We start from the raw sequence: 27,785 nt of genomic DNA, 5'->3' as shown, positions 1-27,785 counted from the left end.
TATAGGGGGAGTTTTGTTTTTTTTAAGAGACACAAAAGCAAAATATCCTGCTTAGATAAGATGTGTTAAAGATTTTATATCCAGGACTTTTTTCCCTGGATTTTTCTCCTCCACTTCCATGCCTCCATCTTGGGTAACCCCTTTCATTTCTCTCCTTTTCATTTTGGGGGTGAGTTTATTTCTGAGGGTCTCCTGCAGTGACTCTCCTTTTTAGGTCAACCTTACATCTTCTCCATCTTCTAGTATCCCTTCTCAGCATCTGTGAGGACCTCAAAGCTCTCCACAGAGTGAAAGTCCTTCATATAAAACACACAATAACAACACCCTTGAAAAGGATTTTTTTTCTTGAGGTTTCATTCCACTTGTTTATTTTATTTCTAGTTTCACACAGGCAATAAAATAACTGATTAACTAAAACCCCTTATTTACATTACAAATTGTGTTCTTGATTGTTCCACTATATATTATAAACTCTGCAGTAATATAGATTAATATTTTAATATTAATTTTAAATACATGGAAGAAAAATAAATTATCATTTAGTAGTAATGTCACATAACATTTTGGGAGGCAGAAAAGTCAGTCACTCTAATTAATCACCCTTTTCTTCCACCCTTTGTCTTTCTCCTGGCTTTGGTTGGCCCCACTTGACCCAGAGGACACTGTGAGGTAGCAGGTTTTGAAATACAGTACTGTAAAGACTTATCTGTCAGGGACCATAAATGTCCACTGGCTTTAGTGCCCATATGCTGAGTCTTTGTGTCTAGGCCTACAAAAATAATCCATCTCCAAGAAACTAAAGAATAGTTGCTTTAAATAACACACACAAAAATAAATAAAACATGAATAAATGTAATTAAGTTGCTTTCTGTCTTAAACCTAAAGAGCAACAGGGTCCTCTCAGAAAAATATCCCCTCCTCCTGGACTGCCCAGCTAGGAGAGGGTAGTGCTGGGTAATGTTGCCAAATTGAACAAGGAATGAACCCCCCCCCCCCCAAGTCACAGAGGTCTAAACCCCTCCAAGTCAGCTAGGATTCTTGGTTGTCAAGTCCTAAATGCTCCAAATAACTTCAAGTAAGAGCACCTAGAGACTCTGCCCTAGCTGATAGAGGCGAGCAGGGCTAAGGCTCAATAAGCTTCCAAGGAGCCTCTTCTTTGGGAACAAATAAAGAAGCTCTTTGGAACCTGAATGGGAGGTGTAATTTGAATTCAGTTTTCCTGAGATGGGTGTTGATGTAGGCTAAAGGCTAAACTAAGCAAATCTCCCTTCCCCTCCCACCCAAATGTGCCTAAAGTGAAAGTTAATCTGTAGGATGACTGTTCTTAGCTTCTTTCTGCAAATGTGGGCTTAGTCTCTCTTCCTTTAGTAAAGTTTCCCAGAATTGATTTTAAAATTCCTTCATTTCTGTTACTTTTCTGCAAAAAAGTGAGTAGATCCTTCAGGAATCTACTCAGCTGGATCTTGGTGTCTTGAACCTTGAGACAGTTTTCCTGAAAGAAAGAAGAATCTCCCTTTAGTTAGAATCCAGAAATGACATCCCCCCAGCTGAAGGGGCTTGGGAGCCTCCCCTCCCCAGTCTCCCAGCCTCCCTGTGCGATGTAGGCCTTCCAGGAGGGTCTGGGTATGTCCGAGGGAAGAGGGCAAGGAGTCTTCCTGAAGGCCTGGGCTGGGGTCCAGAGTACATTGGACATTGGAAAGCGGCCCAAGGAAGGGAGGCAGACCCCAGCAATGAGAGCGGGCGTTGGGCAGACTTACATTCCTAGTGCTGTTGCCCAGGAGATGGTTCATGTTTCTCCTAAGCCCATCGATCTCCGGGCAGTTGGTAACATTATTTAGGACCTCCAAAGCTGCGCAAAGCTGTGAAGGAAAGAGCCCCAGGTGACATCAGACTGGTTTCTTGACCTTGCTTTCTTAAGCACCCCCTGAGGACACCATGGGTGGGGGAAAGAGACCGCCTTCCAAAGGGCATAATCTTCCCCTCGATCATTCCTGGATCGTTGGGACAACCAACTTCATCCCATTTCCTTGGAACTGGGAGGAGAATGGCCCTGAGTGCTTCTGACTAAGGAAAGCCTGATTTACAAAGAAGAGCTGAGATGGGAAGACGGGAGAAAGCAAGACAGAGAGAAGCAGAGATACAGAAAGGGGGGCGTAAAGAAAGGAGAGAGTGAGAGAGACAGAGATTCACACCGGGGTGGGGGAGGAAGGAAGGAGGAGAGACAGACAGAGGCAGAGAGACACAGGTGGAGGAAGGGAGAGAGACGAGAGATAGAGACAGAGACAGAGACAAAGAGATCTGCCAGTGATCTCCTTAGTAAGATAGATGGGATATACAATATAGGGTTTTGCAGCCTCAGGAAACTCTGCAGGAAGACATCTATTGCAACAAGTTAGGTAACAGCATAAAAAAAAATCTTTATCTTTTTTTTAAATAAGTGGTTGAATGATAATTCTTTTTAAGGTTTTCTGCTCTCCTCTTACTGGGTCTATGCCCCTTACAGTTTCTCTCCTTACTTGGCTCAAAAAGAATTCAGTAAGAAATTGATGTGGAAGAGAAAAGAAGTCATACTTGACTTGGTTGGTTGTTGCCCTGATATGTCTTGTTTCTGTCATCTCTTTACCAGTGCTTAGCACAATGTTTGACAAATGGTAGATGCTAAATAAATGTTGATTGATTGTTTGACTGATTATATGGGCCCTAGCTAAGAACTCTGCTCTGTATGTGGTGAGGGTTCTCCCTCCACTTCACCAGGATACTCATATTTTATTCTCACTACCAGAATTGAGTCCTTATTTACCTTCCTAGCTAGCTCCCTGCCTTTCCACCCCCCTCCACTTCTACCCTGGCACAGGACTTGCCCGGCACAATGTTTCCTAAATTAGATGGGATGTCTCCATTGCTACTAGAAATCAGGGAACTTGGATAGATAATTTTATCTCCTCATTGCCTCCAGGCTTGAGAATCAAATGAGTAGGGGTGGAAAGACAGGTGCAAAAACTAAGGGGGTAATCTTGGTAACAAACTAGCTAGTTGTCTGCCAACATTAAGTGAACTTCTAAGAGGGATCTGTGTTCCAGTAACTGAAAACTGGCCTTCATCCCATGGACTCAGCTAGATATAACAGTAGTTGAGGAAAGTTTGTTTTATATAAAGGAAAGAGTTGAGTAGAGAGAAATTCTGTCACAGATTCCCTTGGTAAGACAGATGAGATGTACACTATGGGGTTTTGTAGCCTTGAGAGACCAGGTAGCTAGAGAGTGCAGTGAGCAGGCTTCGAGTCAGGAAGCCTCATCTCTCTGAGTTCAAAACTGGTCTCAGCAATTTGCTAGCTGTGGGACCCTGGGCAAGTGACTTCACTCTGTTTGCTTTAGTTTCCTCATCTGTTAAATAATCTGGAGAAGGAAATAGCAAACCACTCTTTGCCAAGAAAACCCCAAATTGGGTCACAAAGAGTCAGACATGATTAAAAAAAATGACTGAATCACAACAAAAGTCTCAGAAGGAATCTGATCAATAAGAGGAGTTAAGACATCAGATAAAGGATATTTCTAAACTATAAATACTAGAAGGGGAACAGGTTAAGGATACTCTGGTGGCAGTATTTAATCTCTTTTTCTTACCTTTTCTTTTTCAAAGTTGACTTGCCACACCATACTTGAATTACAGGATAGCTGAGGAAATAAAACAGAATTCCTATTGGGAGATGCCCTGGAATGGAGCCTGGCCTCCCTAGCCCCTTGACCAAGGCATTCTAAGTCAGCAGTGTGACTGACCCTCACCCCAACTCATACAACTGGTTTTGTCAAGGGAAGTGGGAAAATGACTATTATTTAGTCTGTTATTGTCTGTTTAACTACTCTTATTGTCAAGGCTCCCACCATTACCCCTATCCACCTGTTCCTACTCCTCCACAACTTGCCATGGAAATTACCTAAACTTTGAAGTCAGAAAACCTAGCTCAGAGGGCCATGGCTGAGCTACTCTAACTCTATAATCTTGAGTAATTCACATCCTACCTTGGGGCATTAGCTGTAAAATGAGGGGTTTGAAGAAGATACATCCTAAAGCTAATGGACCTAAGATTCTGGACTTCACATTCCAAACCCATAGAAATCCCCTCTATCTTTCCCCCAGATGGCCTCAACGGCAGTCAGTTGGTCTTTTCCAATGTGAATAGTGGAACTTTAAAAAATTAGTAAATATTCATATGTTGTAGCTATAGTTTGTTTGGGGAACCTTAATGAATCCCCAGTTGAGTTTTTCCAGAGTTTAAATATTAATTATATTAGATCGGCTAATTGAGCAAAAACAGTGATTTCTTACAGCAGAATTAACATGGAAAGTAATATTCCCATAGTGGGGGCTTTGTCTCATGTTGGCACTTTTTTACCTAAAAGTGATTTCACTCATTTGATATTGACCTGGCCCTATTCCTGGTGGAGTGCCTTCTCCCAGTGACCCAAACATACCAATCCAGGTGAGTCACAGAACACATTCTAAATCCTAAATATTCTAAATACCACCTTGATTACTGATGATCAGATTCCTCTATACAATCCCAGCCACTCACCTGTTTGGAGTTTTTAAGATTGTGAAGCTGAACAATGATTTCTTTCATGGTCCCGTTCTGGATAGGACTGGAAGAGACATCACCTTCCAGGCAGGTCAGAAGAATGATCCCCTTCAGCCACAGAGCCATCCCTATTGCAACCTCCATCCTGATCTTGATGACTTGGTGGAGGAAGGAAAGTGCCTTCTTAAGCTAAAGCTGTGATGACCCCTCTGTCTGACAGTGACTTTTATAGACAGTACTAGTGACATGTGACCTTTGCCTCCATTCTGACAACTGAAAAGAGAATCTAGAAACCACATCTTTTTTTTTTTTTTTTTTTCAAATAAAAATAATTTATCTTGATTTTACTCTGCGGAAAATCCAGCGTCACATAAAGGAAAGGGTTTGATTTCTTATGGAAGTATTAGAAAGAGGTATTTGAAGAAAAAGTTTCCATGGTGACGCTTACTTTTTTCCAGACTCAGGTCCTCACTAGGAGATGTGACTGAAGGGCCACTTTGGAAGGGGTGACTTCTCATGGCAGCAGAGTGTCATCATTAGCCACTTTTCTATTCCATTTATGTCAACATTATCTACCCTGTCTAAATTGTTCTGACTTTGACCTTATGGTCCTGAATTTACACCCATGAACTTCAGATATTGATGCTCATGCATTTTTCAGTGTCTATGGAAGTATGCTGATAAAGTTCATATCTTAGAGCCATAAATTTGAAAAACTTGGGAAGTCATTTAGTACAGAACTCTCCGGGCACTCATCTGTACCCATTTGGGGGATTGGAAGCATATAATTCAGGTGGTTCAATGAATCAAGTGCTGGGTTTGAAAGACTAATCTTTCTGAGTCCAGCCTCAAGCACTTACTAGATGCATGACCCTGGGCAAGTCACTTAATCCTGTTTGTCTCAGTTTCCCCATTTATAAAATGAACTGAAGAAGGAAATGGCAAACTCTTGCCAAGAAAACCTTAAATGGGGTCATGAAGAATTGGACATGACTGAGAAACAACTGAACAACTGTAGAATTACTACAAGGGGAAAAGAATTTCTCCTACTTGAAGGAAATTCCCCAACTTTGTTAGGGAACTCTTCATCATTCCTAAATCTAACTCCTCTCTTTCATTATAAAATTAACTCTTGCCTTACAAGGCCTAGAGAAAAAGGTGGAGACAGCATCTGTTCATATGGTGCTAAAGCTTTGGACGGGAGTCAGGATCTTGGTTCTAGACCCAGTTCTTCAGTGATTTCATCTTTCTGGATCTCAATCTCCTCATCTGCAAAATGAGATGGTTAGAGGGTTTCTGTGGTCTGTTTTAGCGCTTAGATTCTGTAATTTTCTGAGGATCCTGCCAGATCTTATTATCAGATTTAGAGCTAGAAAGGACTTTAGAGATCCTCTAGTCCAACCCTATCTTCCCCCTGCTAATTTTACAAATGAGGAAATAGTGGCTAATAAGCCACTAATAAGAACTAATAAGTGTCTGGCTAATTCAAGAGTCTCCTAGTTCTTTAGTACCTAAGTCTTAAATGTTTATTTACATTCAAACAGTTTTCAGTTCACTTCTAAGACCCTGCTTCATTTTTTGCATTTGCAAAATAATCAGTAAAAGTCTAAGTAATCTTTACACATCAGCCTTCTCAGCCATTTAATGTGTGTGTGTAGATACCTCAACCTTCTTTTTATCTTCCTTCATTTTCATATTGGTCCTTTGAAAACTTCCCCTGAGTAACCCTCCTAAAATATTTGCGTATTTTGTGCTGATTTCAAGATTTCTGTCTTCAATATTCTCTACCTTTTATTGTTAGTGTTTACATGTTTTTTCCTCAGTTTGCTATTCTGTCCACTCATTGCCATCTTCTCAACCTCAGCATAGAGATGCGCTTAATCTGGGACAATCTCTTTTGCCAGTGGGAAAGGCATAGGGATCTCAGTGGGTTCCAAGGTAGTCTCTCTCTGGAGCCATAATTAATATGGGATAATCAGAATATTGTTGCCTCTATTTTCGATATATATATATATGAGTATACCAAAGTTGAGAAGGTACCAATGGCACTTGCCAACTATTAGAACTAGAAAAATCACTGAATTTAGCACCTAGTTGACAAGAATAGCTAAAACTGGAAACTCTCTGATGGCAAGCCTTTTCCTTTTTTGTGGCTCCCCCTGGCCTAGTCCTGTCCCTAAGCTCTACCAGAGGAGTCCTCAGCAGCAGCCTTTTAGTGCATAAATCAAAATATTTTTTACTCTATTCTCACCTCAGCCTTGAGATCAGCAGTGCAATCATTGTTCCTGTCATAGAGTTGGATATTTCAAGAATTTAACTGGTTTTCCAAGGGTCACCTAGTAGGAGAATCACAACTCAAGCTCATAAACCTCAGAGTTGGAAAGGATTCTCTATCCAGGTCAGTGATGTCAAATTCCATTAGAAATCGGGTACATAAATCCACATCACTAAATCTATGTAAGGATCCTTGAAGATCGCATACTGACTTAGAAAATCACATATTAACATTATCTATATTCTACTATATTTTTATTTATTTTGTTAAAAATTTCCAAATTATATTTTAATCTGGTTCTTCTGTACTAGGGCAATATGTCTGATATCTCTAATCTCTTCCCCTACACTCAAATAGAAATCCTCTTTCCAATATCCCCAAAGTATGTGAATTACTTGGGACAAGTAAGAATTAGTTTCACTTTGTGAAAGCAAGGGTCATGTGTGCATCTCTGCTGATACTAGACTGACTCAGAAGTCTGACCACCAGATGAAACTGGTTTGAGTTGGTTAACCCAAGTTTAGTTAGTTCTCTTGCCAATTAGGTGCTGGATTCTGTGCCCTAAACATATATTTGTGCTGCATTGTTTGCTCTCTTGCTGTGTCATTAATTCTGTACTTTTAAAGAATGGATATTACTTCAAGTAGACTTTTTTTTTTTTAAAGTTGTCATTCCTAAAGAGTTCTTAAATTTTTAAATTTTTAAAAAGTTTTTAAAGAGCACGTTTCACATCTCTACAAGAGATATCACAGTGGCTAATCGGTATAGGATCATCAAGCTAAATGGGACCAGGCTCATCAAAGACAAAGGGAGGTATGTTTGAAAAGAAAATATATCAAGAACTAACACACTATTGCTGAAAAATAGGTTCATTATCCTCAGAAAACAAGATCTTCAGCAAGACCTGGTAGCTAGAGAATTTGTGACTAATTCTTGCACAGTGTTGTTCAAATGTCTTTGTCTCAACTACACTTGTCTGTGCTCTTGACGTCAAAGGAGTTAGCTTCTCAGATACTGTGTTTCAGAGGTTCAAGGAGAGATCACAGTGCATGCAGAGATATCTGTCACTAACCCCTAACCAGTTGGGCAATGGGAGACTTTTTGATTGTTGTGGAAGCATCGAAATTTCCATCATCTTTCTTCACTTCATTGTATTTCATTGTTTTCTTGGGGAATATCCATGGCTCCTCTGTTTATGGTGGTCTGGTGAGAGACAATACTCTACTGTGGGAAGCCTTGGGGTTTCTCCCCATTGAAACCATCTAACCTTGGGAAAAGGTCTTGTTTCCTGGTCTCTGTTCTTTTGTATTTTAGGTGAAGAAGATCAGTGTGGAGGTCAGGAAAGTGAGTCACAGGAGTCATAGCTAAGTTTGTACATTGTAGAGGTCAAGATTAGCTTTCAAGAATACAAACAAGGGTAGTCCTCCCCTTTCCTCAGTGGGAGCTAGAGCCAGGGTATTAGAGGAGATAGAAGCTCAAACATCTCAGAATATTTCTCTGAATCCTGGGAATAGACAGAGCAGACCAAACTCTGGGGAACTGATCATCTTTGCTTTGAAAAAAAAATGCTTATTCTGGACAAAACAATACAAAAATCAAAGTATTGAAATTTGGAAAAAGGGAATTTTTAGCAATGAAACCTCCCTCCCCCCAATCAAAAGCTATACTTAAATCATTGCCAGAAGTACAGAATTTGGTCTTCATTAGATTGTAAAATAGCCACTTTTAAAACTGTTTGAAGTATTTTTATTTTATTATTTCCAATGGCCCAATAAGTCTTGTCTCCAATGAGATGATTGTTATATTATTGATTATTATTATGATGATTATTATACTTAAGAAAGGAGAATTATTCTGGAAATCCTTAGATTGATATTTCAATATGGCCTTGTGTCATGCCACATGTCACAAAAGGTTAAGAAATTTATGCAAAAATGAAATTAAATAGGCTTCAGTGATCTAGAAACTTGCCTGATTTAAACCCCTTTGAAAATCTATGGAATATAATGAAAGCTGTACTTGGAAAAATGAAGTGTTCATCAAGGGGGCACTTAATAACCAATGTAATGTGTGATTTCCTAATGAATTAAATAATTGTGTCAAAATTTTGTGAACTCAATGACAAATCATGTGAAATAAGTGATTGCAATAAAAATAGGACATATAAAAATGCTTTTTAAAAGCTCTAATAAGCTGTAAGACTTTGTCCCAAGGCATCAAATTGAAAGAGTGCTAGAAGCAATTGCAAGCCTTCAACATAGTCAAGGAAACATAATTCACCATCTAATTAGCAAGAATTAGTTAAAACAGGAAAGATCTTGAATCCTTCCCCCTTATTCCCTAGCACTAATCTCATACTGGTGTGTTACTAAGATTTCTGCCTCCTCACCCCACCTCACCACAATTGAGGATCTGAGATGTTACTCACTCTGGGAGCAAACATTTCTACTTACAGCTCTCTCTGGTATTAAAATGGACTGAAAAAATTAGATAGAGAAAGAAGAAAGTAATAATAATAGCTCCTGCTAAAAGATAAAGTTGAAATATAATAGGAGGTAGACTATAAAATGTAGTAATTTTACATCTTAATTCAAATGTGTGGTAAAGGGAAATTGTAGTAGGGATATGTGGGCAGGGGACTTTTGGGAATGAGATAAAGGGATGAGAGAGGGAGGGAATGGATGAGATGATGGTGCATATTTTGTGGAAAAGGTCCTATGTGGCTTTGGGAACAGTGAACTGGTGTGTATGCATCCAGAACACTCTGCTCTTGTGACTGAGCAGAGTGAAATGGAACAACCCAATGCCTTTGAAATTTCTCATCTTTTTAGTTTTATATAGCTTTTTTTTTTAAACTTTCCTTTATATTTTATTAAAAGGAATGACTTGTGGATAGGGAGAACTTTAGTGGCAAATATAAATAATATAAAACCAAAAGATGACAATAAAAATTTATCTTAAGTAATCACACAAAGTAAACCATAAGATGCATTGCAATTTGACACTTCCTCTCCCTCCCCCCCTCAAAAAAAGAGAAGAAAAGAAAAAAGTTTTCATCTTTTAAGTTACCCTTTAGTCCCAACCCTCTATGAGATGTGAAGACCATTGTTCAAAAACAGGACTGCAGGCTAACAGGATTTGATCTTCTACACAAATCCTTTCAAATATTTGAAGATGCCTATTGCATCCCACCCAAATCTTCACTTTTACAAGCTGTTTTCCCAGATTCTTTCAGTCCTCAATTCTTGAATGGCATGGTATCTTAACTCCTAAACCTCCTCTTTTGTAAGCCCTCTAGTTTACTAATATCCTTCCCAAGTCATGACACCCAAAACTAAGGAATGAAACAGGATGCCCAGGTGTATTCTGATACATCCAGGATCATAGAAGGACTATCACCTTTCTTGCTCTAAAAGTTTTGTATCTCTTAGATTATATTAGGTTTTTGTCTGTGTGTGAAAACACAGTTGATTCATACTGAGTTTGCAGTCCACTAAGACCCCTCCGTCTTCTTTCCTTATAGGGATTGTTATGTTGCCATATATCCTCATCCTGTACCATTTGACTATGCCTTTGAGAGCAGATATTGTCAATTTTCCTTTCTTTGTATTTTCTAGATCTTAGTTGCATATCTGGAATACAGGAGGTACTTAATAAATGTGTGTTGACTAAAAGGTTGATTTAAAACAAAACACCTCAAAGCGTATTATATCACATTTTAAAATGTGGTTGTATATGATAATGTGATATGAATTTTAACTTTCATCTTAGAATACTCTTATTTCATCTTTGAGATGTCATATTATAGTAGAAAAAAAAAAACTGATCATAACACATCCTTGGTGGCAAACAACTTAAAATCTCTGGGTCTGTAAATCTCTCCTTTGCAAAAATAAAGGAGTTGGATAAGATAGCTTCGAAAAATCCATCCAGCTTGGCCACCCTATCATATGCAAATTTTATGAGCTCATCAATCATGACTTTTGTCACTGATAAAAATACTAAAAATACATGGCCAAGGACAGCTCTCTATAGAATTCCACCATAGTTGTTGTTTAGTTGTCTGAATCTTTGTGACCCCATTTAGGGTTTTCTTGACGAAGATAGTAAAGCAGTTTGCCATTTTCTTCTCCAGCTCATTTTTATAGATGAGGAAACTGAGGCAAACAGAGTTGAGTGATTTGTCTAGAGTCACATAGCTTGTAAATATCTGAGGCCACATTTGCACTCAGGTCTTCCTGACTGCAGACCCAGCATTCTATCCACTGAGCCACCTAGACGTTGATTATTGTATAATCTTTGGGTTTAATTACTATATCAATTATAACTCCATCTAACTGTAGTATAATATAACCCATATATTCGTACATTGTCTCCATGTTTTACAATAAAGAATTTGTCAAGTTTTGCTGATGTAGATTTACTTTATCTATAATAGTTCCCTAATCTATCAACCTAGTAATCTTGTTTAAAAACAAATAAATGAAATTACTTTAGTATATCATCTGCTTTTTTCTCTCTTTTTATGGATACATTTGGTTTGATACAACACATTTCCCACTATCTCCCCAACAAAACCACCTACAAAATTATTCCCTGGAGAGAGTTAACCAAAACTGACTAATATGGCATGACTGCTAAGGACCGTGCACGTCATTTTCCAATTGTGTAGCTTGCAGATTGTTAACAGAAAGGAAGGATGTTTGCTGTTGCTCTGATAGTATGTTACCACCACTGCCTGTTGTATTTGATCTGAGCTTAATTGACTCTTTGTCTTATCTTTTTTTTTTTTTTAATGGCACTACATTTACATTGCTTTATTTGTTCTGTATCATTTCATACAAGTCTTCCCATAGTTCTCTGAATTCTTCCTATTCATTGTTCTTACAGCCCAGTAACCATAATTGGTCCAGCCATTCCCTGCTTTGGATATATGTATTTTGTTTCTTTTTATCTTTTTGCAAATAATAGTACTGTTATAGAATAGAATTTATTAAATATGTGAAGTCCCTGCTAGCAAGGTGATCACTTTCTAATTATAGGAGATAATGTACAAAGGAGGGTTCAGTTGCATTGCAAATGGTAAGGCCCAGGAGACCTTAGGAAGCAATGACAGGGCAGATGGTGAGGTAGGTCACTGTCTTATTGGAAGAATTGTTCTTGATTGCTCCCTAATCAGTCAAGCAGTGTGAGCCATATCCTTGTCCAATGACTACTAGGATGCGTATTTATTTGTTCCCAAGGATTGGGGTAGAGCAGTGTTACCTCCACTGATGGTAATGATGAAGTGTGGGGAAGAAGAATCAGCATTCAATCTGGAGGGATGGCCAGTACTGGGTAGGATCAAGGGAACAGGGATTGGGGTAGAGATGAGGAAGTTTGCCCCAAATCCTTTCCTTTTGGGTCTTAGAAAGCTTGTTGGGTTCTGGGCAACTGCAGGAAGTTTTCCAGTCCTATGGTGCCCAATCTAGCTGGTCCTCAGTCTATTCACTGGGTCTATGAATATTTTTGTCTTTTCTTTCTGTAAATAAACTTGTAATCTCAGGAGTATGATCTCTTGATTAAAAGGGTATGAATGATTTTATAAATTTCCTACATGGTTGATTCCAAATTATTTTCCCTAATATTTGAACCAGGTCATAGCTTCACCAGCAGTAAATTAGGATATCCTTTTTACCACAACCTTTCCATAAGTTTTCTTAATTTTGCTAACTTGATGAACATAATTTGTGTTTCTCTGATTATTTGTGATTTTTAATAGTTTTATCTTGTTAGAAGATAGTTTTTCTTTCTTCTTTTGAAAACTATTTACTAATAACTTTTTGTTACTTGTCTATTAGACATATAACTTATTCTTTAAAATATAATGACTTGGAGTAACTGCCTTCTATTCCTAAATAAATGTTTATGAATTAACCTTTTAATAACATATTCTAGAGCATATAGGAAAAATCTTTGTAGCAAATTTTTCTGACAAAAATCTCATTTCCAAGATATACAGGGAAGTGATTCAAATATATAAGAAAAGCACCATTTGATAAATGGTCAAAGGAGAGGCAGTTTTCAGAGGAAGAAATCCATGTTAAAACTGCTTCAAATTACTAATAATTAGAGAAATTAAAATTAAAATAATTCTGAGGTTCCATTTCACACCAATCAGCAATTGGCAAATTGGCAAAAAAGAGAAAATGACAAATGCTGGAGGAGCAGTGGGAAAAATAAGTGATGGCACAGAATTGCTGGTAGAGAACTAACTTGGTCTTCCCATTCTGGAAAACAATTTGGAACTCTCTCCCCCCCCTCAAATAAACTGCATACTCTTTGACCTAGAGATATCCCTACTAGCCTATACCTTCAAGACATCAAAGAAAGAAGGAAAGAATCTTTATAGTAGTTCTTTTTGTGATGATACAGAACTGTAAACTAAGAAGGAGGATATCAATTGGCCTGAACACATATAGTGTGTGAATGTATGAATGCTATTATGCTATATGACACGAAGACAAGAATTTCAGATAAATCTGGGAAAACTTATATGAACTGATGCATAGTGAAGAGAGCAGAACCAGGAGAATAATTTATACAACAACAACATAGACAAACAACTTTGAAATACCATGATTCCAGAGAAACAAGATGAAGCATAAAACCTCCCTTCTGACAGAGAGATGATGGAATCAGGGTATAGATTGAGACAGTATTTTGGATATCATCAGTGGGAGAACTTGTTTTGCTTGACTATGCATATTTGTTATAAAGGCTTTATTTCTGCTTTGCCTTTTCCAGTGGAGAAGGGAATGAGGAATGGAAAGAAAATGTTTTGTTTGTTGAAAAAAAATTAAATTTGAAAGATTCTAGAATTTACCAAGAATAGACTTAAGCTCTTTGGTTTATAATTTGAAGACTATACCATCTCCTTTTTTTTTTTAAATCACTGGGACAACATTTGTCCTTTTTCTGATTTGAGGGACCTCTTTCACTCTCCATGATTTTTAAATGATTGCCAAATGATTGCTCAGTATCATCATCTTGTGTTTTTTTTTTTTTTTTTTTTTTCTTCTTTTACCTTAGTGACTTGATTTGTAATGGTGCTGCCAAGCACTCTCACCATTTGTTCACTTGTCTTAGATTTTAATTCACTGGTGGCTGGTTTTTATTTTAAACTTTTCAATCTAAAATTCATTCTTCTTGGGTAAAGAAAATAGAATCGAATAGTTCTATTTTCATGATTTCATCTCTTATTCTAGTTCTAACCCCAAGATTCCATCCCTTGTATCTAACCTATCTAAAGAAAAATCCTTTTGTCATTATCATCCTTAGCATCCTTCATTGATGGTTTCCATTTATTCTGTGCTTTAGTACTGTTGACACCATTTTTATAGAACCACACTATTAATTTATATTCATTTTGTTTTCATAAGTTCCATGTGTGTTCAAATATATGTTATTTTATAGCATTCCATTTTCTTCTTCATCAGAATAATCTGTTTGTAGCTTTGGAATTTTATTTCCTAAGAATTTCCCATTTTCTTGGAACAACTTCCCCTAAAGAATATTAGACCATATCATGGACAGAGGTACCATTCAGCTGAGGCTGAAGCTACAGAGTTGGTGACTTGACCAGTCGCAGGCTTTGCAAGAATTCATAAACCTCAATGAGTACAGACTCAAGGTTTGTGGCAAGAATGGGTTTATTACACTAAGGAAACAACTTCCTTAAGAGGTCAAACTCCTGTTAGGATTTTTACAAAGATGAGTTTACACTGAGAAGCAAATCAGTGGGCATTCCTGATTAGGAATTAGCAGAGATGGATTGACAGGCCTTCAGTTATATAGGGTTTTGGCCTTTCAAAAGGGAGTGGCTAAGATCTCCAATGAGTTTTCCCTATGAACAGGAAGATGGGACCCATCCCAAAGGCCTGGAGGGTTTTGAAACTCAGGACCACCCTTCCCCCAAAGATTAAAGGGGACACAGTTTACATCAGGGCCTTTCCAACCCTTCCCCCCCACCAAAGATCAGGGGGAGAGTTTACATTACTTTGACCTTCTCAATGTGCTCCTAAGGGTTAGCCCTTGAATCTCCTATTCTTCTCCATTGTACACTTTGTTAATGTTATCCACACATGTGCTTTCAACTATCCTCTCCATGAAAATGATATCTGGTATATATCTCATCTTGACTTTTTTCAAGTTCCAGATCTTCATAAGAGGCAGCAGGGAACTGTGGAAAAGAACACTGTTTGGGGGGGTTAGAAGATTTGAGGTCAAAGTTCAAATTTCAACTCTTGTCATTTGCTATCTGTGACTAAGAAATTTATAACGTCCTTGGACCTGGTACCTTACCTACAAAAAGAGGTGAATTTCTTAAGCCCATTAGACAGCCTCATGATCCTTTTCAAATTCTAAATCAATGACCTTATGGTCTCCAAGTACATATAAATCATGCCTGCTTGAATGTCCTATTGGCACTCCAAAAACAAAATCTTCCCCCACCACAGCCCTACCATTCTGTCTGATTTTATTATTTGTGTATGGCATTCTACCATCATTCATCTAGTTTACCACATTTGAGAGTCAGAGTTTTAATTAAGCTTTTCCTCTCTGTCCCCTCTCACTCAGTCACCAAATTTTACTGATTTCATTTCATTTATTGAAATCTTTCTTCTTTCTCTGTTTAAATGGCTTCCACTGTTACATTATTACATTGTCATATGCCTTCACTATTGCAAAAGTCTTCTTACATATCTTTCTGTTTCTATTTTCTTCTCTTTTCAATTCATCTTTTATACTTAGGTCACAATAAACGCCTTTATACATAAGCATGCTCAGACCACTTGTTTGATCAGAAATCTTTAGTAGTTTCTTTTGAGTAAAGTTCAAAATCTTCTGTATGGCATTCAAAGTCCTTCATAATCTGGTACCACCTTTTCTTTCCATGTCATTATTTTCTCTTCCCTTGGAAAGTGTTGTAAAAAAGACAAACAGATGCCATGGCTGTTTTTATTAAATTTTTTTAAAAATTAAAAAACTTAGGGCAGCTATTGGTATAGTAGATAGAGCACCAGCCCTGAAGTCAGGAGGACCTGAGTTCAAATCTGACCTCAGACACTTAATACTTCCTAGCTGTGTAACCTTGGGCAAATCACTTTACCCCAATTGCCTCAACAACAACAACAACAATTTAAAAATTTTCCAATTAAAAAAAAAAAATCTAGTTTCTTTCTCTCTTGCCACCATTAAAAAAAAAAAAGAAAAAAAAGAAAAAGAAAATCTTTATAGTAAACATGCATAATCAAGCAAAAGAAATTCACCTTTTATGTCCAAAAAATATACCTTAGTCCTGCACTCTGAGTCCATCAATTTTCTGTCAAACTATGTTTCATCACGGATTCTATGGAATCATGGCTGGTCATTGCATTGATCAGAATTTTTTAGTCTTTCAAAGTTGTTTGTCTTATAAATGTTATTTTTATAACAAATTATCTGCATTAGATCATACAAATTCATCATTCTTTATAGCACAATAGCATTCTACTATATTTATATACCATAATTTGTTCAACTGTTTTCCAGTTGATAAACACTCCTTTAGTTTCCCAGTGCCTGCCTACTTCCCCCAGGAGCAAATACAAAAAGCTCTGTTTGATATATGAAGCTCTTTATAACTTAGCCCCCTCCTATCTTTCCAGTCTTCTTATATCTCGCTCTCCAAACATACTTTTCAATTTGGTGACACTTGTCTTCCAGCATTTCTGCAAACAAGATATTCTATTCTCTTCTGGCTGTCTCTCATCCCTGAAATGATCTCTCTCCTTCACTGGAGTACCAGTTTAATCTCTTCTTCTACAGGAAGCCTTTCCCAATTCCTCTTTATGAGTTTAAAACAAAGAGCTATTATACACAAAAATATACAAAAGAAATCAGCAGTTTTGAGGAGGATATTCACTACTGATTAATTAAGACTTCCTGAAAGAAGTAGCATCTAATTTGGAAAAATAGAAATTTAATGGGCAAAGGAAGTGTGGAAAGACATTCTAAGCCTTTCAATTGTTCACTATTTATCCTGTATATAGTTTGCTTTGTATACATTATTCCCTTCCCACCAATTAGATTGTAAACTCCTTGAGAGCAGGGCCTATCTTTTACTTTTTTGTATCCCCAACACTTAGCACAGTGCCTGGAACATAGCAGGCACTTAAATGTTTATTAAACTGAATTCACTGAAAGCTACTATAAATAGTTTTCATATAGACCTTTTCCCTTCTTTTCTCATTTTTTTGGGAATATAGGTTTCTTAGTGATGTGGTTTGTGGTCCCTTTAAGACTAGTCCTTTCAGATTAATTTATTCCTTTCTGATTCCCAACCCTTCCTAGCTGAAGAAGCTAGGACTTTTGATTCACAAATCCTGGTCAAAAGCACCCTTTGAATTCCAATAGGAGATATCCAGGCTCTCCCAGCCCCCATCGGATCTGAGCCAACTTGGGCTGTCCCAGCCCCCATTCTAATGATCTGCTCAGGTTTCCCAACTCCCACCTAGCAAATTCTAGCCCTTACTGAAACCCAGCCAGGAGCCAACATGGGACTCTATCCACAGGCCCCTTTAGCTATAAAAGACCAAGCTGGAGTCCTCTCTTTGCAGAGGTCCCAAACATGGCAGCCTTACCCCTGGCATGCCCAGGATCTCTGCCTACTGGAACCCTAGTTCTGGTACCTTTTATCTCTGCCTTCAACTTTACTAATTAGACTTTACTTCCAAACTCCATAATAAACCTCTTTTATCAATCTAGGTTTTCGGGTGTGTAAATTCCTTTACAGGGGACTCTTGTGCCACCACTAGACCTCATTTAACTCTGTATCCTTGCGCCGAATCCAAAGGGGTTGCAAAGGACCTCTATTTGACTCCCTGTACCCTGAACCTGACACAGACCTCAATTAAACCTAATTTCATTTAGGTACCCCCAATTCTAAACCTCATCATTAGCATTACTGGGTCAAAGTGAGTTTTGCCTTTATAAATTTTTTTGCCTAATTGCTTTCTAGAGTGTCGGGACCAATTCACAGTTCCACCAACAGTGCTTTAATGTATCTGTTTCTCCATAATCTCTCAACATTTATCTTTGTCAATTTACCAATCCGATGAGTATAGAGTAGAACCTTGGGCATTCTTTGATTTCTATTAGTAACTCTTTTCAGAGTTTTAAAGAAACAATATGGAACAGTGTGCTGGAGGGAAAGTCACAAAAGACTTCTTTGCTACTTACTACCTGTATGACACTGGACAAGTATCTTAACTTTTCTATTCCTTACCTATTCATCTGTAAAAATGAGGCTGGAGAAGATGACTTTTTTTCAGCTCTGAATCTGTGGCCCCACGCTCAAATGGCCTAATCACATGTTCTTATCAGTTTGCTACACTCCTGTTGATCCCAGCATGGCCTTCCTATTTTCTATGTCTTAAGTATACTGGACTGCTGCTTGCCTCTCCCCTATCCTCATCTCCCCTCTATGTAGTTTATTACCTTCTTCCATATGCTTAGAATGCCTTTCCACACTCCTTTTGTCTACTGAATTCCAATCTAGAAGACTTCTTTCAAGAAGTCTTAACAAATCAATAGTAAATATCCTTCTCAGACCTGCTGCTTTCTTTTGTATTTGGATTGGAATTATATAATGTGCATAATATTTATCTGTGTATATATCCTAAACTCCTTCAGACTAAGTTTCATGGGAACAGGAACTAGGATTTATTGTAACAGCATTGTGTGCTGTTGATAATACCGTGTTTCCCCGATAATAAGACACTGTCTTATTATTTTTTTGGGACTAAAAAACACCAGAGGGCTTATTTTCAGGGGAGGGCTTATTTTAATGAACATTGACAGCAATTTTAATAAACAGGTAAATGTGAACAAAAATTTTTTTACCTTTATTCAATAATGATCATGTCATCTTCTTCAACAACATCGTCATAAGTATCCATACCCTGAATTCCAGCCTGGATGTCTTGCGCCAGCAAGCAAATCACCAGGGAAGAAGAGGATGACGCGCTCACTGCTGCAGCTCTGATTGGATGCAGCTCGGAGCGCGACGTGCGTTTCACCCGGGAGGGGAGGGCGGCGCTGCTTACTGAAGGTACCGCTACGCAGCATATAGCGCAGGGGATCACCATGATGACCGTTTTCATAGTAAGTTCGATAGGGCTTATTTTCGGGGGAGGGCTTATTTTAGCGGAATATTAAAGAGTATGTGGGTGTCTTATTTTCAGGATAGGTCTTATTATCGGGGAAACACGGTAGGTCTTTAATAAGTTGGTATTAAGTGTACTATATTGTTGTTACTGAATTGTTTGTCATAATTGATACTTTATGATCTCTTTTAGGTTTTCTTGGCAAAGATATTGGAGAGCATTGACATTTCCTTCTCTAGCTCATTTTACACGTGAGGAAACTGAGTCAGAGTTAAATGAGTTGCCCAGGGTCACACAGTTAGTTCCAAAGCTAGATTTAAATTCAGGTCTTCCTGATTCCAGTGTCAGCGCTCTATCCACTGAGTTATCTAGCTACCCACTGTATTGAATGTGTATTCTACTGTACTGAACTGTACTGTGTTGCATTGCTTTATTCTATCAAAAATCTCTTGGGAAAATTTTTGTCATATATTTGACTTGAACACAATTTCCAGGAAACCACGCAACAAGTACAAAACATATATAATCCTTATAAACAATCCATTCCAATTCAACTCACTAAGCATTTATGTGCTTGCCACAAGCTTAGGCCCCCTTGCAAAATTCTCCAGAGATTTTACAGAAATGAAACGGTCCCCTGCTCTTAATTCGTTAAGCAAAGGTCATTGTGTGGGACTTCCCTGGCTGAGTTACATACCCACACTTGTGGGCTGAAGCTCTGAAGGTATCACTGACCAGCAAAGGAGTAGGTAGAACATACTAGGTTGATGCTTTAGTGAGATAAGAAAAGTGAGTAATGGCATGCATGGCTGGGATTTATGTCACTTGAGAGATGAGACAAGATACCCTTGACTTTATCAGTTCCAATCTGTAAGATTCTTTATTAATCATCTTACTAGTGCCTTCCACAAAAGTCCAATTCTGATGCCTCATTGTGAGGCATGGGGGTGAACCAAGGTCATGGAGGTCAGCAGAGGCTTTGGCAATCTGCCATAATGGAATGTCTTCAGTGCCCATCCCAATGTGCTATTTGAAGATATGAGCCCAGCTAAGTATGAAACAGGGCAGTTAGGTAACACAGTGGATATCACACTGGAATCAGGAAGATCTGAATTCAAATCCTATCTCAGACACTTACTAGTTGTGTGATCCTGGGCAAATTATTTAACCCATTTGCCTCTGTTCATCTGTAATGGGGACACACTGGACAAGTAAATGGCAAACCACTTCAGGTCTTTGCCAAAACAACAACAAAACCCCATTTAGCAGTCCACGGATATGACTAAACAACAAAGTGAAATATACTCAGCCATAATATTTGTAAATGCTTGGCACATAGTAGGTACTATATAAATGTCTATTTCTTTCTCTCCTCTGTTATGTATAGAACAACTTAGCACCAGTAGTTTAGGTAGTAGCCAATAATGTGGTTGCACATTTTTCCTTAAAATAAAACCAAGATTTAAGGAAATTCCAGCTAACGGGTCAGAAGACATATAAATTGTCCTTAAGACTCAAATGTAGAAAGATCTGAAAGATATCAAATTATTAAAGACACCATAGACAGTACTATAGAAGGCAATTGAGAAGATCTCAATAACTAATGTTTCATATGCCTACTTTCTCATTTCTCTAATGTTTTTATGAGAACACGACTTAAGGATAGGAGGAATTTGGGAAGGAAGAGAAATCTGGGGTTTTAGGAGGAATTTTGTGGCTTACCATTTGTTTCAGATTTAAAGCAGCCCTCTCCCCCCCACTCCCCATTAGACAATAAACACTATATTTCTAAGGATAAGCCTTTACAGGATGGAGAAAAGATAGTAGACACAAGAATTTCATATATTGGGAGCAATAACCAAAATAACAATTTCCTTTGATCAATTTGGTAACCTCTCTGGAGAGCTGGCATTTCAAGGGCTAGCTGAGGGGAGGAAAACATATTAATCAGCAGTTGGAGGCAGAAAATAATGGTCCGGGATGATCTCGGGATCTCTAAACATGCACATCTATTTCACCTGTCCTCATAGCCACTGAAACAAAATTTCTTATCTGCCCATTCTGATGGGAAAACTCTTCATATGCTGGGGAGAGACACCTTTCTAATTGTGGAATTTGAATTTGCAGGACTTAGAAAATGATTGGATATGAAAAAGACAAATGAAAGATGACTCTAAGATTATAAAGTTGAGTGATTAGGATAGTGGGCTTGATAGGAATAGGAAAATTAGGAGGAGCAGACTTGGAGGAAGGGGTGTAGAGAGGAACTAAAATCCAAATTGGACAATTTTGAGTTTTGAGATGTTAGTGAAACATCCAGGTGAAGATGTCCAGGAGGCAACTGGTGATGCAATATTGGAGTTCTGGAAAGAAAATGAATTTGTATATGTAGTTTATCAAGTCACATTCATAAGAACAATTGACTACACAAGATGGGTCAGGGATGATTAAGGGGTATTAGATGAGGGCTAAGGACAGAGCTCTGTTTGGAAGCCTAGAGGTGTGTGATTGCAGATAGGCTGAAAAAAAAAAAAAACAAACAAACTAGTCAGCTGGGAAGAAAGAAAGCCAAGAGAGTGACAGAAGCCAAAGAGAATATTCAGCAGGGTATGATTAGATTTCCTATTCCATTCATGGTCCTTGGTCTGCAATCTCAGACCCATATTTATCAGGCTCTTCTTCATCGTGAGAATGTGGTTGGATTCGATCAGTTCTTATAAAAAAAAATTATATTAGGAACATTTCAGAAAAATACAGTTGCACACAAATGGTAAATTTACATAGGTTTTTTTTTTTAACCTGTATTTCCTCCATTTATTTTATTCTCTCCTTTTATCCTTTCCTTATTCAAAAGCGTTTTGCTACTGACCACTCCTTCCCCCAATATGCCCTCTTTTCTATCATTAGTTTCTTTTTTATTATTAGACAGTATGAGTTCTCCATACAAAAGCCATTCCTCCTTTATCCTTTAAAAATGTCATCCCTTCCCTGAAATATCAATCAGGGTTGTCCAGTAATCACATAGTTGAGTTTTTACTTTTAGCATGGGTACCTATGAATGAAAGAATTATGAGACTCCTATCTGGTTATGACTGTGTAGTACACTTATTTCTGAAATGTACATCCAGACTATTGACTCAGAAACCTGGCTGACGGATAAATGGAAGTCCCCACCGAAGAATCCTAACCACATTACTGCTCCCCTGCATGTCCCCATGTCATCAGGCCAAGAACTTTGCTATTATCAGGCTTTGTGTGAGCCAAAATGCTGTATCCACATAAGGTATAAATAAATGTCAGAAAACTTAATTCTCTATCCTCTCCATCCACTCAGAAAAACTAAATCAGAAGAACTTGGAAAGTTTTCTCTCAAAAGCAAAAATCAGGAAGTTAGAAAAGAGTAGCTTTTGGGATAAAGAGGACGTTTTCAAGATATTCAACTAGAGATGACCATTGGGTATTGGTTATGTGAAATGGAGCTCAGGGGAGAAAAGGGCTGGATATAGAATCTGATTCATAATTATAATAATAGCTTACAGCCATATGGAGCAAATATAGTTTCACTTTATCTACATTATCCTATTCAAGTATAATTTTTTTGTCTTACTATCCTAGTACTTGGCACATAGTGTTTAATAAATGTTTGCAAATGGTATATCCCTGGAAATATTACTGTTATCATATTAGAGATGAGGAAGCTGAGTAGCAGAGAGGTTGCCATAGTAAACATGAGGTAGGTCTCAAATCCATGTCTTTTCTGACTCTAGGGTCACACCCTTTATGCTATGAATGTTCTCATTTGTCTAAAGATGATAATTGAATTCAAAAGACCTTAATAGATCACTGCGAAGCTGGAAGAGTAAACAAAAGGGCCTAGAACAGAGCTGTGGGGTCCTACCTGTGATTAGGTAGATGATCTAGCTAAAGAAATTAAGGAATTAGACAGGTAGGAGAACCAAGTGAGAGTTCTGGACCAAACACCCAGGAGAATATCCAAAAAGACGTGGTGATCAAGCCTTCCTAACCTACTATATTTGATGCTGATCACAACTGTGTTGGTCTTCCTCTGTCCATGGCACCACCTAGATCAATAAGCCTGAAATGTGGTCACTTTGTTGTGGTGGAGATGGAGATGGAGTAGGCAGTGAGGGTGTTGCTGTCATTGGGACTTGATTTTTCCACATGTGAGAAATTACCAGTAACTGGCTAAGAAACGAAAATCCTCCCACAGATATTTTGTTTCTAGGAATTTTTTTTAAACAGCCAAATGATGAATTAAAGTTCAAAATGATGGCATTTTCTTTAAATTAAGTAATTTCCTCTGTCAAAGGAGATATACTGGCCACAGAATTAACCCAAAAGATGCTTCACTGGTAGTTGCCATCTCAACCCCTCTAACAGCAGAGGAAATCTTACAGGATCATTTCAGATGCCACCCAGTCCAACTCTCATTTTGTAAAGAAAACTGAAGCCCAAGTAAGTTAAAGTACTGTCCAAGGTCACAAAAGTGATAAGTATCAGAGGCAGGTTTTCAGCCTTGGTTTTCTACTTAGTCAGAACTCCTATTGTACCTTCTTTCTGGGAATCTAGGAATTGCATTCACAAGTGGGATAAATCTGGTTAAGAACCTGAAAATTACTGAATTGGCCCCAATATCTTTCTTAAAACTGGGGAGAAGTCCCCAGCTATTATTACTGTTCTATAAATAGCTTCCTATTTTCCTATAGAGAAAGGGATTGAAAGATTAGGGCAGACCTCTTCAACATTTCTGACTCACGGCCAAGAAATAAGGCAGCCAAATCTGTTCTATTTAAAACCATGTGCATATTATAAGCAGAATTCTTTGACAGGCACTGGAGAGATAAAAACTAACATCTGAATTAGACTTTAAAGGATAGGCAGAAATTCAAAAAGAAATCAGAGGTAAATAAAGATGGTTAAGAATCCTGTCTTTGCTACTTGTGTGAATCCGGAAGTCACCTGATCTTTCCAGTTCTGGAAAACTTTCCTCATCTTTAAAAAGAGGGTATTAAGACTAGGTGATCTTTTAAAATCTCTTCCAATTCTAAGTCCTATATGCAATCTTTGCTTAAAATAAATTATTTAATATTCTCATTTTTTTGCCATGACAATCAAATTTGCACATTTCTTCTATAAATACCTCTAATGGTCTAATGAAGTTTTGACTAGAGATTAGGGCTGCATTTGATAGCAGCTAAAAGAGGGGAAAAGCCAGAGAGAATCCTTTAATCAGATTCCAATAGATCAGAAATTCTTAACCTTTTTTGGCTGTGGGTGAGGCCTAAAAACTCCTTCTCAGATTGTTTTTAAATACATAGGATTACAAAGGAAATTAATTGTAACAAAATGCAATTATCAAATTATTTTTAAAAATTATTAAAAATGCAATTATTAAATTATATACTTCCCACCCACCCCCACCTGCAGGAAATTCACAGACCCCAAGTTAACAACTCCTGCACTAGATCCTGGATGGTGTTTTCTAAATAATACACATCTTAGTTATTTCCTGCCACATAGTAATTAGCAGAGGGGCCTAGCTGAGGTGCCCCATAATAGTTCTTCCTCTGGTTTTCACTTTAAATGAAGAGGAAATACATTTTAATCAGTTGGAATCAACTAATGAAGTTGTTTTTGATAGTGTTATATTATATAATTTTAGTTGTTCAGGACTATTTTAGTATATTAAACTACTGCTGATCTTGACCACAAGTTGGGTACCTCCCAAGAGGGAAGTTCTTTTCTTGGGTAACTAGGGTATACAGGATGGTTTCTACTTCCTGCCAAGAACAATATGATTCTATTGTGTCCCTTTGAACACCTATTACACAGCTATATACATACGTCGTACATGGAGACAACAGCACATATTTGAAAAAGTACAAAGACTCCTAATTCAGGAAACAGTTCAGCAAACTGGCAACAAACTCCACAGCACTTGATTACTTTCAAAGCGCTTTCTTACTGGATCATTTTAATTCAAAAAATTGAAAAAAACCTCACTGGCAGAGGTAAGCAGGACCTTAGAACACCCACATTACTTACAAGGAAACTGAGGCTCAGAGAGAGGAAGGGACTTCTTTGCTAAAACCACACAGTTACTGACAAAGTTGGAACTAGAAACTCCCAGGGGATAGCTTTACCTCACACTCTACACAGTGTGTCACATATTACTGCTTCTCTTACCTACCAGAGCAAACACATGCATATCTAAAATCCCAATGAAGCATTCAAAGAATTAAAAATAAAACAAATACCATTTGAAATTAAACTTGTCATTTTTATTACAATCAAATTGCATAGAAATGTTCAGAAGTCTTGAGGCAACTAGCAGGCTCTTGTCATTCCTGCTTCCACCTCAGAGACACTCTCAAAGAGAGAGCTACTTAGAAAGACTTTAATGAACATAAGAACCTAGGGAGCTGACATTACATTTGATTATCTCTGAGCACTGGTCGATGTTCTTTCTAATCCTGTAGAATTTCTCCACATACTCAGAACGACCCAAAAGCTCTACAAAGTCTTCATCGTGAGTGATCACAAGAAGCTGGAAGTTGCGTTGTTGGGAACGACTTTTTATTATTCTGGAAAGAAATATTTACATGTTACTGAAGATACAAGAATTTTTTCTCCACAGCATGTATTGCATCTCCAAGAAGCCTCTTCTCTGCTATGTCAAGTCAATAATAATGTCTCCCCTCCAACCTTTCACAGACTTTTTTCTTAATGCTCTAACTACATGTTATGATATATTATATCTGAGTGCCTCATGCTGCTAAGAAAATGTGACCTCTTTGAGGGATTAAATATTAAAATCCTGAAAAAATATCTGTTGTATTATATGGATATCAGGAAAAACAGGCTGCCTTTCTTTTATTCACAAAGTGTACTAGTGTGAAAGAAGACAACTACATGTTTTCCCAACTAATGTCTTTCAGTCTCTCCTGCTAGAAAGAAAGATGGGGGTCCTTGTCTCTACAGAGTAAGATAAGAGCCAAGATGAGGATAAGGGATGAAGAACCCTTGTATTACATTTTGAAGGATGTTGCCAAATTAGGATCACAGACTTATAGTTCATTTGACAACACAGGAAACTGAGGCAGGTAGCTGAGTTGCCCAAGGACTAAGTGGCAGTTCCAAGGGGACCCAGGTGTCCTGACTGCAAATACAACTTTTTACTATGTTGCCTCAAAAATTATTAAGTCACCAACTCCAGCAATTCTGGCCCAGAAATGTTAACCATTATGAAGAGATTAGGAGGAAAAAAAAAGACATTTAATTATCCAGCTTCATTTAACTCATAGCTTGGTCTCACTCATGCTCCTTGCTTTGGGAATTTCCCAAACCTGTCTGCTTTTTTTTTTTTTTTTTTTTTTTTTTTTTTGGTGATGTTTAAAAATAAAATTACAGATGGATGGGGGAATAACACAAGCCGTCCCCAAAGTTTTCTTAGGAGTTGGGTCTACTTAGAAATGAGTCCTGACCAGTTATCAGATGCATCGTTACTATGACACACAGAAGGTAGGTGAGTAGGCGGGTTGGGAAAATTTCTGTATTTCTTTGTGGGGAGAAGCTGAACACATAGGTTAAGAAGCTTGCTCAGGTTTAGTGGGGCAACATGAAGTTTCAGAAAAATGCTAAACCATGCCACAGATAGGGGTCTGAAGGGTGACTGTCTTAGTCTAGAACATTGCACTCAAACTCAGCCAGTACACAAGATAACAAATAATGAAAGGATAGAGAAAGTTCTATCAACAACTATTCAACTCTTTGTAAACACAAATGTTTTACTCTGTCTCTAGAACATGGAGGTGTGGGCTACAAGGAGATACCCTGTCAAACATGTATAACTTCACCATCAGGAGAACTATAGGTAAGGATGTGTTTTTTGAAATGTCCATTTCTGCACATATACAATTTACCCAGTATACATCTGAGCATATGAAAAACAAGTTCTGCCCTCACTCTTCACAACACAACAAGACAAAAATGGAAATAAATTTGTAATCTCTATGTAACATTACTATTTAAAGTTATGCTTATTTTGAAGCTGTGGCAGTCCACCTAACATACCATACAATACCATAAATAAGTTATTGCTTATTTTCATTTTTTTGCCATCACAAACTTTTTAAAAATGGAAAAATGTTAATTTTGGGGTGTGCATAATGTATTTTCACTGAAATTCTACTCTGTTGCCATATCTTGGAACCATCAGAGTACAAATTCTAATCTAGCGTGTCCCACCAACCCGAACACTTTCAACTTCAGAGAGACCTTATTAAGTGCAACGTTTCCTCATCATACACGCCAAGGATGATCAAGTTTTTGACCACAACAACTCTCAGAGACCATTTACTAAGTTGAAGAGGAATTGTGATCTGCTGTGGGGGACAGTAATCATATCTATTAAATCATATATTCTTAAAATATTTAAATGTTTACTCCCTCACTAAACCAAGAGTTTTATTTCAAAATAAGGTCTTTGTATTCATAATTTCATCGATCTAACAGAAAAGATTCTAGCCACCAACTTGGTAGAAATTCAAAAGTATATTGTTAAAACAGTGTTCATCCACATTACTCAAACTGACAAATATTTGGATAAAGAGATTCAACTTTTAAAAGTTAAATACCAATTAGATATTCAGGTAAAATCAAGTTTCCTATGGACATTCCCATGGAAAGAAATTCAATTCATCAAACATATTAAAATGCCAATTAT

General features: G+C 37.6%; 2 protein-coding genes across 3 annotated transcripts in view; both read right to left on the bottom strand.

Moving 5' to 3' along the window:
- Nucleotides 1–511: 511 nt before the first annotated feature.
- Nucleotides 512–12,898, bottom strand: IL13 (interleukin 13). The gene is made up of 4 exons (XM_074290987.1): nt 4,574–12,898; nt 3,624–3,674; nt 1,758–1,859; nt 512–1,492 (listed from the first exon to the last, which is right to left on the bottom strand). Exons 1-4 carry the CDS (start codon nt 4,718–4,720, stop codon nt 1,325–1,327), a joined length of 468 nt encoding a protein of 155 aa, XP_074147088.1. The 5' UTR covers nt 4,721–12,898; the 3' UTR covers nt 512–1,324.
- Nucleotides 12,899–25,319: 12,421 nt separating this feature from the next.
- Nucleotides 25,320–27,785, bottom strand: part of RAD50 (RAD50 double strand break repair protein) — an 81,949-nt gene continuing 79,483 nt past the window's right edge. For both annotated transcript variants that reach the window (XM_074290985.1, XM_074290986.1), the window contains one exon: nt 25,320–25,644. In XM_074290985.1, the coding sequence (XP_074147086.1) occupies nt 25,458–25,644 (187 nt within the window). In that variant the 3' untranslated portion in view covers nt 25,320–25,457. The remainder of the gene's footprint in view (nt 25,645–27,785) is intronic.

This window comes from Sminthopsis crassicaudata, chromosome 2, assembly GCF_048593235.1.
Source record: "Sminthopsis crassicaudata isolate SCR6 chromosome 2, ASM4859323v1, whole genome shotgun sequence".
NCBI classification, from domain to species: Eukaryota; Metazoa; Chordata; class Mammalia; order Dasyuromorphia; family Dasyuridae; genus Sminthopsis; species Sminthopsis crassicaudata.
This window is presented reverse-complemented; position numbering and strand designations above follow the sequence as displayed.